The following is a 13,677-nucleotide window of genomic DNA, read 5'->3' as shown; positions in this document are numbered from 1 at the left end:
TATTTATCTTATGGCTCCTAAAATATATTTCATCAAAAGCCTCATCCCTTTGTACTAGAAAACCTCCATTACAACTTGGTAATACAAGTATTCTACTATGTCTCTTAGCTAAGAGTGCATGTAAGCATATTACCACTCCATTTGAAGAAACTTGGCCTCCTATCCATGGTGACTATGAAATGGTGAATTTTCCTAAATTTAAGAACTTGATAAAATTTTAATCTCACTTCATTATATATAAATTGTGATTAATCACCACCACAAGACACATGAAAATTCCATAATAAGATTTCATAGAGGTGAAGAATGTGAACAAACATTGATATCTAGAATATGGGGTGCTCATTGCTATTCATATGTATAGTGACCTTTTAAAATGGACCAAAGATCTTCAATTGAATAAACTAACGATGTTTAGTGACACAAAATGTGCGGTTTGAAGGTTTTTCTGTTCAAGAAAATCCCAATTTCTTTGGAGTCCTAACTTGTTGAAACGGCAAAGCACAATAATGCAAAAAAGGGACTTTACTAACATCTCCAAATATTCCCACGAAACATCTAATTTTTTAAATCTGCAGTTAATTAGAAAGAATCAAACATATACACACAACGTACGACTCGCTATATGTTGTAACATATTGGGGCAAGAAGCAGCAGCAGCAGCAGCAGCAACCACCTTGCAGTCTGACTGACCCTCCACTCAGGCCACAGCCTTCATCTTGCAACCTTGGGAACTCTGTAGAGGATGCCAACAAGGGCTTCCAGGAGGCAGTCATGCAGCAAGTGTCTAGCATGAGACCGACAGGACAGGACGAAGGGGTTGCATCTAGAGTGCATGTGATGATGGAAAAACCCACTCCATTGGCCAATCACATGTTCCCACATCATACATGTGATGAGTTGCCCTCTGTATGACAGCTCCTCCAGCCATTACTCATATCCACCAATACCTTCCGAAAAGTACCTCTACAGCACTATCCTGGTGCTCATGATTGCCCTTTTTGGTACCTTACCTGTGCAAGACGAGGATTCTACCTACCATCAGGAGAAAGGTTGAAGGCTTGTGTGCGTAGGCAATCGTATATTGCTACCAAGTTTGAAGATTTGCATCCATTCAGCTTTTACCCCTTAGAGTGATGCTCCAATAGGATCTATGCCAGTCAGGATCTTGATCATTATTGCATTGATAGACATGTCTATCTATGAGCCTTTCTCAAGTTTGCTTTTAATTATGTGACTTCACCTGTTTCTTACCATCTGCCTGACTTATAGCCTTCATTTCAATGGTTGCCTCCTCTCAGATTGTAAATCAACAAAAGGGTGTTCATACAACCCAATTGCACTTTCCTCATTTCCCAATGATTTGTTCTTCTCACTGGGACGAGGAGAAAAATTATCATTTCCACCTCGCCCATGCTTATCTACAAGAATTCTTAAGAATTATCACCACTTTGGCTATAGCTGGTGTCATATGCAACCCTTTTTGGTGTCATTAATCAACATTTGCTTTGCATTAACCATTACCTTATGACTTGAGAACTGCTCTTTGTTCTGCCTTTATAGTGCTAGACTAGAGATGAGTGCACCCATCCGCCAGATTGGAACTATAAATTGTTTCTTTGCAAGCTCAAATCTAACTTGGAGAAATTTCCCCCTCCCAAATTTAGGTGAGGAGCACATGAAGAAGAGTCAGGTGCATGAATGCCAAGTGAACTACCATTGAATGCATAAAATGCAATAGCAAAGACACTCGCAATGGCATACATCCCATCTAGATTTGTGGCACTGGCTGGATGGTGATATAATGCCCTTGAATAAGGGCTTCAAAATCTATAAACCAAATTTCCAACCCTTTATTTGTTCTTTAGTCCATTTGATAAGGAACCTAATTCAGCTATGCAAAATTGGAACCCTAGCAGAAAATAGGCGCATTTGAAGCAGAGAACCACATAAGCTCCACATTTTTCCTCTGCTTTCCTGCCAAAAGAGAGTCGAGCAACAGTGGGCTTTCATTGATCTTCCCACATTCAGGCACCTATAACGGCTGCAAAGGCAAAAGAACTGCTTTCCGTAGGCACTGGTCCAGCTGAATTGCATCCTTGAACTCTTCAAAGCTGATGTGACCGTCATTGTTTGCATCCATATGGTCAAAAATCTCATCCAGTTTCCCAGGTTCTGTAAAGTCTACAGGAAGACAGACATCGGGTAGTGCCTGCAGGATTTCCATTGACCACCTCAGGAACATACAGTAAGCCATATTTATCAAGAAGGGAAACACATATGACCCATTTTTACCCTGAACATAGATGCCAACTCATCTCGCGATATGTAACCAGAACCATCAGTGTCGTACATCTGAGTTATGCAGCACCCATATTAGAACTTTTTAAATCATTTGTAGAATTGTCATTGAATATTGCCAGTTGCATCTTCCTATCATTGCAACATAGATATGATTAAAACAGGTCCTATGAAGAATTTAAATGTGTAATGCCATATCAATGTACAATAATGGCACTGCAGCAATGAGAGTAGTATTAATTATTCTTGCAACATGGTCATTGATTACGCATGTCTGTTGACAAATACATTTGCACACAGACATCAAAATTACAGTAACAGCACTAAGACACCAAAGTAGCAATCACCCATCTTGCAACATAGTGATTGAATACACAGGTTTTCTGAAGAATAAACATGTGCATAGACATCAAAAGTAAAGTAACCGCATAAAATAATCATAGCACCCTTGCAGCACAGCTATAGAATGAAGATGTTCTCTGAAGAGTTGTAATCACCTGAAAGCACAACTTCAATGCTTCATCGCCACGACAGTTTCTCAAAGAGCTGAATCCTCCCACGATCTCCCTCATGTCCACTGTGCCACTTCCATCATTATCAAACAACTCAAATATGCGAGGAGCAAGAGGCACTAAGGACCGAAAGTTCATGGCCCTTAAAACTTCTTCAAATTCCGTCACAGTTGCACTGACTCCATTTGAGCAACTGCACTGAAGCATATCAGTCTACATGTGAACAGGTGAATGGAAATATTGCCAAAAGCTGAACTACAATATCATGCCCCAATCATGTTATACCACTAGCTTCAACAACCGAAAGTCACTAGCAAACAGGACAATCTCCACATTTTCAAAAGATCTGACATATGGAGCAAGGCCCCTGATTTGTCAAAGCAATTGGTGGTAGCAACTTACATTCTTTTGAAATTATCATGAAGCTTTCTTAACTCTTCATCTTTCAGATCATGAGAACCAATAAGAGACTTTAGTCTTGTTTTACGCATGAAGGTATTGCTTATGATGCTTGCAAATGCAGCAGCCCGAAATTTTCTCCGGGCATTAAAACTCTGCAATCGTTGGAAGATCTCATGCTGTACAGGTTCCTGATTTGCAGCATCACCCCTCACCCACGGATGTTCCAGCAACTGTGCAGTGCCACCAAAATGTTAATCAACTTCAGCAGTGTGTAGCAATAGTACACAGTAAACCTAATGCTACCAGCATGATATTAACTGCTACAAAATGCAAGCTATGCTACATCCAAAAGTATTAACAAAACCAGCTGTCCAGTAAACTCAAATGAAAATATGCCACCAAAATACTTGAAGTTGCCAGATCTACGTTTTCAACTAAAGATTTGACACAAAAGGCCCCTGGCACCATATCTACGTTTCAAAACGTGATTCAAAGTTTTCTTGTTCCAGACAAGAAGACTGGTCGTTTTGGGCATGAGAATACTTCCTTGGCTGCAGCTTGACATCAAACTATCTGCTCTGTCTACAGTGCAAGAAAGAGTTTTACCTCAGCAGCAGATGGCCGCTTGTGAGGATCTAGTGCCAAGAGGCTCTTTATGAGATGTTTCACAGATGAAGAAACCGACTTCCAAGTGTACTCATCAAAATTGAAATCAGCCTGTACACAAATCAGACAGTGAAAAAAACATTTAAGACACAGTAATAAGAAAGAGACAAACACACAAACAAAAGTTTGTGCATATGAATCTGGAGAGATCCTGAATGTAGAATAGTTCTGCAAACAGTCAACATCATAACAACAACTCTTCCTAGTGGCATTACCATCTCCTTACAAAAAGTGAGTAAGGCTTCCTGGTATCAGTGATTTTCAATAACAAGATACACACTAGAACCACAGTTCCTTACAGTCCCACCCTCACTCCCAAGGTGCATATCTACATGCCCAAACTTATGTCAAGTATACTATCAAGCAACAAGGCCACAATTTGTTTAATCCAAAGTTTTACACTAAGGTCCATAAGCCCCTATTATTAAAATGTGCACTGTGCACCTATATATTACATAAGTAATTATTAAATATTTCTCTGACTCTCAACAATTGAAACCCTGCCACTAATGGACCCCCCCAATGCCTATGGCTTGCATAAATTATTAAAATGTGCACTGTGCACCTATATATTACATAAGTAATTATTCAATATTTCTCTGACTCTCAACAATTGAACCCCTGCCACTAATGGACCCCCCCAATGCCTATGGCTTGCATAAATTATTCAATTTCTTGCATGGCCAAAGGTGTAGGAGTAAATCATATGTTCATCTTGAGTTGGAAAGCAGATCCTGGTGAGTGACATTGGCATGCAGCCAACAATGCAAACTGGTATGCCTGGTTAATTGGGAGGCCTTGCAAAGGCTAATTGGAATGCTGTGAATGTAACAACAGCTTTGCACAAATCAGATGCTGCTCACTGTGCAGATTTGGAAGAGTACATAATAAGTTCCGCAGCCTTGTTGTCAATTAGTTGTTTTGCGAGGTGACAATGGCAAAGCTGATTGAGGCATATTGTTGTGGTCTCCCAATGAAATCCATGACTACCGCACGAAAGACAAGAACGACTAACATGCATGATTGATAGAGGTTGCAAATACAAAAGATGCATTGCTGAAAGAATACAGTTCTAGCTTTAAGGGCAGCAAACCTGACTTCTCAAAGAAACACAGAAAGCAGGAGATCTGATGAGCCACCCCTTCATGCAAGTAGGCAATTTAGAGGCCATTTGTGAATTGCAAAACCTTGCTGTAAAGAAGCATTATTTGCTGCAAATAAAAATTATATTTGTGAGCAAGAGGGGCATATTGCCGTATGGCCCATGAATGCCCATAGCCCAAGTCCAAGGATAATTCAGAAGAAAAAGGAGAGCAAAAGGGCAAGAAGTTTAAGTAGATCATTGCCTAAAATAGTTGGTGTGAGCAGGCAAATGGGGATGCTATATAAAGTTATGCCATGCTTGAGGCAAAGTGAGAGATCAGACCACTTGATCAAAGTGCCCATGCTAGCTTTCTTTTCTCCTATAATGGCAGCCAAGTCAAGAATATGTAATAATGAGATGGGTCCTATGGATGAGGCCAGTAAGGTGTGCCCTAGTCATGCAGAGCCAATCACCCCTATCATTTGAAAGCTCCGTATTTAATTGCAGACTTATGTAATCAAGAAGGACTTTCGTACTATGCCCCTTGATGATTATGATGTATTGTTGCTATCCCATGGTGTTCATGCAACAGTGGATGTGTATAAGAGGAAGATTTATAGAGGAAAGCAACATGTTCTGGATATTGAGCCAAAGGGAGAGTTTGCTCTCATTATGTCAGCTTCAGTCGTTTCTTCAGTAATGAAAAACCACATTTCTGAATATCTAGTTTTTGCAAAGGAATGTTTCTATGCTAAATAAAGGGCAGAAAGATTTCTTAAGTGAGTTTCAGGATTGCTTTTCTGACTCTCTACATAGGGAACTTCCACCTAAGAGGCCAAAGAATCATCCCATTGGCCTAATGCCTAGTAGTACGCTGCTGAACTGGCCACCATAAAGAGCGAGTGCTGTCCAACAACAAGAAATCATGAGTTAAATTTATGAGCTGCTGGAAAAGAGGTCAATTCAACCAATTCATCACCCATTTTCTTGCATGTGCTCTGGGTCCCAAAATAGAATGGTTCAAGGTGCATGGGTATTGCTTACCAAACCTTATATAGAGACACTATTGACAATTGTTTCCCTATACTGAGAGTGGATCCTTGATTGGTTAGAGCTAAGTGCAATCATCAATCGGATAGATCTCAAAAGTGTCATCAGATATGCACTAGGTCTGAACATGTATGCCAGTCATCTTTTACAACCACCTTTGGTTTACAAGAGTTCTTGGTTATGCCATTTGGGCTTACAAATGCACCAGCAATGTTCAATCGCATGATGGATCAAATTTTCGATCACATAGCTCCTTTGTTGGCATATTATTTGACGGCATGATAGTTCACTGTAAGAATGACCTAGAACATGAGAAGCATTTGACACATTATATTTTCAGAACTAAGAAAATACAAGCTGGTTATCACGCAAAATATGGTGAATATTTATGTCAAAGATTCACTTCTTTGGACACATTGTCTATAAAGACAGTGTTTGTACAGATCCTACAAAACTGACGCAATATGTAGCTTTTGAGAACCTTGTATAAAGCACAAAAGGTCCATACACTACTTTGCTGAGATTGCTTTATCCTTTCATGCTTTGCAAAAGAAGGGAATCCCATTCAAATGGACTACTAAAGAAATTGCAGCATTTAGTTAGCTAAAAGAAGAGCTTACTTTGGATTCATCAGTAAAGTGAATTTCGAACTGTTTTCGAGTTCTAGGAACCAATCCTCAATTCTGTACATATGCAAATCCTTCCATTTAAGAGAGGTATTAATTGCACCTTTTTTTCCCTTTTTTTCCTCTCTGTTATATAAAGATTTTTCAGGTCCTTCACGATACCAACATGAGCAGTACCAGATCCTGAAGGCAAAGCACCTAATTCCCCTCCCTTACTACGAGTTATATGACCTCAAGAATTGCCAATTTACAAGTCATGGAATGTCTTGTAGTGCATGTGGATTTCCTTGATTTGCAATTTGCAATTTAACCACTATGTGTGCTCTTCAATGGTCACCACATCATCATCCATGCCATACTCCTCTCCTTCTATATCCAGAAGTTCCATCATCATAATTTCATAGGCATAGGTGGAGTTTGATCGCCAGCTAACCCTTTGCCATGTTGTGGAATAGAAGGCAAACTTGACACCAAAAAGGCAAGCTATAAGAGGCCAAAAATTCCTTGCTTTCCCCTTTCTTTTTGTGCAAGGGTCATGATGGCCTTCTTAGTTGCTTGATGGCTATGGGAGTTGGATCCTCTTCCCTTGCTGATCTGTGGATGAAGGTATGGCTACCCTTGGCTGACTGAGAATTCCACATCCTCATATAGAAAGCTCGTTGATCTGCTTCTTGGGCTGTAGGTGTAGGTTTAGTGGGCGGTCAAGGGTAGCATGATGAGACAATGCTCTCAGCAGGCTGGCCTAACAAACATGGTGCACAAAATAGCCTTGTCTCATGAAAATGAAGCTGGAGAAATCTTGACTGACAAAGAAAAAGTGCTGAGGTTCCCTTATAAGTGTTAATAGTAGCAAATGAAGATGCCCTGGACAGCTTCTATCTTTAGCAACCAATGAAAATTTTGGCTCTCAGATGGATCATGGCTGCTTCCTCATGACAAGTTTCAGCCTATATGTTTTGCTTTTCTGGATTTGAGTTTCTTTCTCTTGTTTTTCAGATTTAAAATAAGGGTTTGAGCTTGGATTTTACGAACTTCAACATTTATGGTTCTTTTTTTATTCAACAGATTTTCTTCCAAATAGTTCCAGGTGCCTAGAAATGAGGCCCCAAATGCACGCACACACACTCTCTTTTTTGTAGAAGATTGGTTATGCATAATGAGAACTCTCAATGCAATCCAAATAATTCAAAATGCCTCACACCAAGGCCCCAAACAAACACACACCCTTCTTTGTAAAAGAATGGTTATCCATAGTGAGAGCCATCAATTCAAGGAGAGATCCATATGATATGCAAGAAGAAATAGCCAAAAACAAATTAATTTACTGGGACTGAACTGCACAAGCTCCATAACTATCAATAAGGGGCTCCCTCAATGAATACAATTGTCCATGCACTGGGAGTGTGCATAGCTGAATTCATGCTCTCAAACTGGTTAAAGACAGCCCAAAATCACACTTAAGTACAAAAGGAAGAAATCAAAGTAGAGCCCGCCAGGAAAATGATCCTGAGAAGGAAATTGTCAGCTCCTTTAATAAAGTGACACAGAGAACTCTCTATATCTATTGTAGACATATAGTTTCTAGAGGGGACCCAGGCACAGACAATATGCAATCACTATTCAAACTTCTCGCAAGTGACACTCCCACAAGTAGAACTTCATTCAGTGATATTTTCAACACATTAACCCAACCAAGACTAAATACCAGACACATTAGTGCCAATAAGCCCAACATGTTGTATCTCATCAAGAAAAGTTCTGCATTCAAACACTCGTATAACTCCAACAAAGAGTAAAATCATAGCACAAAAGCAAGAAGTATTGATCCTTACTGCCAATATAAGCCCTTGCTTTTCTCGATTAGTCCTTGCATAGAATGGAGGGTAACTGGTAAAACAGCAATATACATCCATTTAACATCTTTTAGCTCGAACAATCTACTGAGATCCAGCAGAAAAAGGTTGCAAAGTGACAGCACGCAAATTCAAAAATCAAACTGATTTATATTTTAACAATCAATACCCAATAGAATTGTAAGATAAACAAAACTCTAAGTAGCAGTTATGATCAGTCAGAATAAACAATCCAACTGATCCAAACCACCGAAAATTTTTGCCCTAGCAAATCACAAAAGCAAGCAGGTTCATGTCAAAATTGCAAAATCATGACTGCAGTGGAACTGATTTAAGAAGCTATTACAGTGCTGAAACTTTGCCAGTGGCAAGCATGACAAAAGCATATCTCTGAACAAATACAGGAGAATTAGTATGGTTTGGGAGATTGATGAGCAATTATCAATGAGCCATACAGTCAAGTAGTGGAAGCACCTTTTTGAGATGGATTCCACAGTTCCAGATGTATTATCTAGAAGTCAAGTTGTTACAGGATATGTCTACTTTTCTACTACTAGGACTGTGAATGTGAAGATGTCACTAAACTACTAAACACTTAAGGTCATTGAGCATCGATCCTATTCTTTCTCATGATTTATGTGAGAGACAGTAGGACAGGTTGGATCCTCTTTCGTGTGGGGATGGCCTTGAGCACCTTTCGTAATGAAGAACCCTTATTTACATCACACTGTGAATCATAGTATAGGGACATGAATTGACAATAATTACATCATTCTCTGCTAAAAAAGACAAGCCCTAAAAGGCCTTTCCAAGCTAGAATGGCATCTAGAGTCATATACATCATGTGAGATTTCATTTCCTGTCCAAACCCTTCTGGTCGGACATTGTAAAGGTGTCAGATCAAGAAAGATACAAGCAGAAGCCATCTTAGAGGCAAATCTTATGACCAGGTAAAACCCCAGAAGCCATGGAAAGAGACACATAGCCAACAGCCATACCTCCTGCTAAGCCTTGTCCCTAAACTCTTTGGGACACACCAACAGAATGAAACAATGATTGGAAAGAGGTTCGCTCTCTGTATGGTACTCCAAGTGTTGTAGCTTGCCCTCCTTGGCCTTCTAGTAAGGAGTCGACTTGATGGTCAGATATTGAGATATGGATCCAGCTTGAAATTCTGCTACCCTACGATGAAAATGACTTCCCAAGGCATGCATGCTGCACAAATGCAGGACTTGAAAGTCACCTGCAGGCTGCAGCATGTACAACACACATACAAGACCCTTTCCCTAATCTCAATATGAATCAGCACGAAAATAACATACTAATCTGATGCAGAAAAATTTATCGACACATGTTGGCCCATACAAAATGTGTGGGCCAACATGCCACCACCACACACAACACCCCTCCTCCCCAAGAAACACTCATATGCGTGCACGTGCGCACAGCAACACCAGTTCATACAGTACCTAAAATTCATTCCAGAGGCTTCCTAGGAAAAAGTTGTGACTTCTTGCTTCTTGTTTCCCTTTTCTTATTGATTTCCTATGCTCAAAATGCTCTCTGCCCGAAAATCCCCCTTTCCATGTATTCTTGTTGAGGTGTTTAGGAATGAAGTGTCCCATGACCTGCCATTGACACTCAACAGAGGCTCAACTGTCAAACAAGGGAACTAGAGGCATCTGAAGCTTTGGATAAGTGTGACCTATTTGCATGGCTCTTCAGCCTCATTTGCTTATCCACATTCTTGCAGATAGTTTGGAATTGGTACATCCTTTCAACAACACTTCAGGATTTTAATTTCTTGTTTCATCATGTGAACAAGGAGAGGCATCTTATCCAGCGGCTTGACATAAAACAAATATATGCAGTTTTTTTGGCCCTAACAAAGCTTTGTTCCAGTATCCGATCCGCCCGGCTCCAACCCTCCCAACTCCTTGGTAATTGTGCATGTCCACTTAGCCTCATTAGTAGGCTTTGCTGCAGCAAGCATCCCGTGATCAATAACAGCTGGAGGGTCACCCACACCACCTAATATATCACACCCAAGCCCACAATCTCTCTTAAGTGTCAAACTTCATTGCATGATACACACCACACCTATCCTCCATGGGCTCAACTGTAGTAAAAATGCACTCCAACATTCACTCGTCTAAACAACTGAGAGGTTCCATGCACCACTGACTGCTTCCATGCAGGGCCTTGATTTGTATTTCATAAACTTCTTGGACCATTTTCATACAAAATTACTCAGTTGACACTTTAGTGTTGCACAGCCACAGAAGATAGCAGGCCGTTCTGATTTAGTTGCAATGAGTAAAACAAGTAATAAGTAGATGTCTTCAAGGAATTCAACTGTTCCAACTGTGTCTGAGTCGTTTAAGCTCTTACCTGCACAATCTCACATGGAATTACTTCTTTCGACATAGGTCATTGGCTGGCAGGATGCTGATGAAGCTTTTCAGGGTCCTGCCAGCCAATTGAACGAATAAAAATTTGCCTTTTGAGGGCTGCAGAACTTACACGCATAGCTTGCTCAGATTACAAAATTTTCCAACTGCAGATCATTGCTCATGTTTGGAGATTGGGGGTTCAAACAGAATGGCTTACCCACAAAGCAAAATGTACAGGATCACACCTACGGACCACATATCGCTTGCTGGCAGCACGGTTCTCCTTGCTAGAGCCTCTGGGGCCACATAATCGATGGACCCAAACATTCCAACGATCGGATTTGTTACTTGTTCAATTTGGCTGAGACCGAAATCCATTATCTTCAAAGGCGAGTCATTATCCGGTGTAAGAAAGAGGCAATTCTCTGGCTTGAGATCACGATGCACAATTTGGGCTTGGTGAAGGGCCTTGAGGCCACTTGCAATGTGCCTGATTACAGCCGCAGCACCAGCTTCAGAGTAGCGGTCTGAGGCAACAATGCGGTCGAAGAGCTCCCCTCCAGAGCAGAGCTCTAGCACAAGGTGGATGCCGGTCTCGTCTTCATAGACGTCGAGGAGATGGATGACGTTGGGGTGGGGGGAGACGTCCTCGACAATGCGCCGCATGACGACGATCTCATTGGCGATCAAGGCCTCGGAGATTGAGACCTGCGGGGGGAGGGGGAGGGGCCGGTTGACCTTGCGATGGGCGGCTCCATGGTTGCTGCCAGCTGCTGGGAAGGCGACCTTCTTCAAGGTCTTGATTGCGACAGGGGAGCCGTCTGATCTGTGGATGCCCTTGCGGACTACGGAGAAGCCGCCTGTGCCGAGCACATCGCAAACAACATAGTCTTGGTTGATGTGCCGGTCGTATTGATTCACCATGGATGGGAATCAGGGGAAGGATTTGATCAGTCTTTTCTGATCAAATTGGCGGGATAATGATGGCTGCCGGATCAGGGAAGATTCAATCTTACGGTCTTTGTGATGGAATTGGCGCTACGCAGAGGTAGAAAGGCTGCAGGATCAGAGCCGGATGCTGCAGGAATTGGAGTTAGGGTTGCAGAGAATGCATGTGCAAAAGGTGGAAGGGCGAGAATGAGACTGGAGGCCAGAAGGGTGGACTTTTTTTTGGATGTATTGTTTGTAGAGAGAGAGAGAGAGAGAGGAGAAACTGATGATGCAAAGATTCGCCATGGCCACCCTGTGCAAGAAGAAAATGCGCACACCTCAGATATTCAGAAAACAAGTGTACACATTTTGAGATTTCTATATCTATATTTCTATATTTATTTAAATTTAAATTTATGCTAATTAGTCTGGCCTGCACGCTAATTGCACGGTTGGGGCATCATTCAAGCAGCCGTACAATATATTAATTTCTTCTTAGCAGAAGTTAGAAGGTGATAAAATCACTCAAGGTCCTACCCACCACAATAATTGTGGATGCTGCATTACAAGGCTTCTTCTAAAGTTAAATAGATTGTTCTACCATATAAAATAGTAAATATCAAAGGTAATATCCAGAGGAAAATTTCACACAACAATGTTTCAACCCTCTCAATGGTTGAGATCATGACTGTTAGGCTAAAGTTTCAAAAATGAATTGATCAAATCAAATGCCAACAAGCATGTATCAGATAATTTCTTACGTAGTAAATATATGTAAATGTATCAATATTTATGTATAGCTGTATATAAACATATCATCATAAACATGCAAGTCATATCTCTCTATGCATCCATGTTTGTAACCTATAAGGCTATATTTTGAAACCATATTAATGTGAATAGATATATGTGGCCATGCCTGAATATTGAAAAGATGGGGGCAGAGAGAGGGAGCTTGAGCTCTTACAAGACACAAAACACATAAACAACACACACAAGATAGGAAGTTGAAACCCTAGTCTTTCTTCTTCTTCTTCTCAACTACATTAATCTACCATGAATAATAAGAGAGTACAACTTATATAATATACGAGCAGTCCATAATGTGAGCACATCAATTAGAAAGATGACTAGATAGATATCACATAACTCGAGTGTATGGATGTCCAACTGTAAAGTATTGCAGGAATGACATGTCGATGCAGGTATCAACCATGTTAATAATATGAATACAGAAACAATCATCCAAGTACGTGAGTGTCTACTCGTATTGAGCTTGACATCTCAACACTCCCCCTCAAGCTCAACTCCATGACCTGTATAACAAGTAAGCTTCGAAATCGTTGAAGCTTTTCTACTCCTAGGGCCTTGGAGAAAATATATGTAACATGCTCCTCTGCACTTATATATATGAGACCAATGTCATCGACCAAGACCTGCTATCTGATGAATGGTAATGAAACTCAATGTGTTTCGTGCATGCATGAAACATTAGGTTCCTCACTAACTGCATGATGCTCATGTTGTCACAATAAATAACAATCTCTTATCTATTTATATCCCCAAATCATCAAGTAGCCTTAGTATCCAAGCTACCTTACATGATGTCATCGTAGTACCCCTATACTCTATCTCTATACTCAACAATACAATAGTGGGCTATTTCTTGCTACTCCAAGTAATAGCCTCACTTCCAAAGAAAAATACATAGGCCTAAAGGTGGACTTCCTATCAATAGGATACACTGCTTGCCTAATCTACATCAATATTACTAAATAGCTACACCATTGAGTTAGCCACATAAAATATACTATAATCTAATGTGGCCTTAAGGTAGCACAAGGTATGTTTCATACTATC

The 13,677-nt window shown here is 40.6% G+C and overlaps 1 protein-coding gene across 2 annotated transcripts; it reads right to left on the bottom strand.

The window, feature by feature from the left end:
- Positions 1 to 1,598: 1,598 nt before the first annotated feature.
- On the bottom strand, positions 1,599 to 12,160 carry LOC148018170 (calcium and calcium/calmodulin-dependent serine/threonine-protein kinase-like). 2 transcript variants are annotated; one of them, XM_087661134.1, is made up of 7 exons: positions 11,105 to 12,160; positions 8,474 to 8,528; positions 3,822 to 3,932; positions 3,216 to 3,445; positions 2,799 to 3,006; positions 2,296 to 2,355; positions 1,599 to 2,212 (listed from the first exon to the last, which is right to left on the bottom strand). In XM_087661134.1, the coding sequence occupies exons 1-7, from the start codon at positions 11,809 to 11,811 to the stop codon at positions 2,036 to 2,038; spliced, it is 1,548 nt and encodes a 515-aa protein (XP_087517260.1). In that variant the 5' UTR covers positions 11,812 to 12,160; the 3' UTR covers positions 1,599 to 2,035. The 2 variants fall into 2 exon arrangements, with proteins under 2 accessions (XP_087517260.1, XP_087517262.1); XM_087661136.1 differs by lacking the exon at positions 1,599 to 2,212 and having other exon boundaries at positions 2,303 to 2,433.
- Positions 12,161 to 13,677: the final 1,517 nt, after the last annotated feature.

Source organism: Lygodium microphyllum, chromosome 21, assembly GCF_053477565.2.
Source record: "Lygodium microphyllum isolate KBCC chromosome 21, Lygodium_microphyllum_v1.1.10, whole genome shotgun sequence".
Classification (NCBI taxonomy): domain Eukaryota; kingdom Viridiplantae; phylum Streptophyta; class Polypodiopsida; order Schizaeales; family Lygodiaceae; genus Lygodium; species Lygodium microphyllum.
The sequence above is the reverse complement of the archived record's forward strand: the minus strand, read 5'-3'. Positions and strand labels throughout refer to the sequence as shown.

Coding starts and splice junctions, on each gene's coding strand:
- LOC148018170 (XM_087661134.1), bottom strand. CDS start 11,811: ATGGTGAATCAATACGACCGGCACATCAACCAAGACTATGTTGTTTGC. Junction 8,529..11,104: donor CTGTACATTTTGCTTTGTGG/GTAAGCCATTCT, acceptor CTGTTTTACCAG/TTACCCTCCATTCTATGCAA. Junction 3,933..8,473: donor AGCAAGGGCTTATATTGGCA/GTAAGGATCAAT, acceptor ATTTGTGTACAG/GCTGATTTCAATTTTGATGA.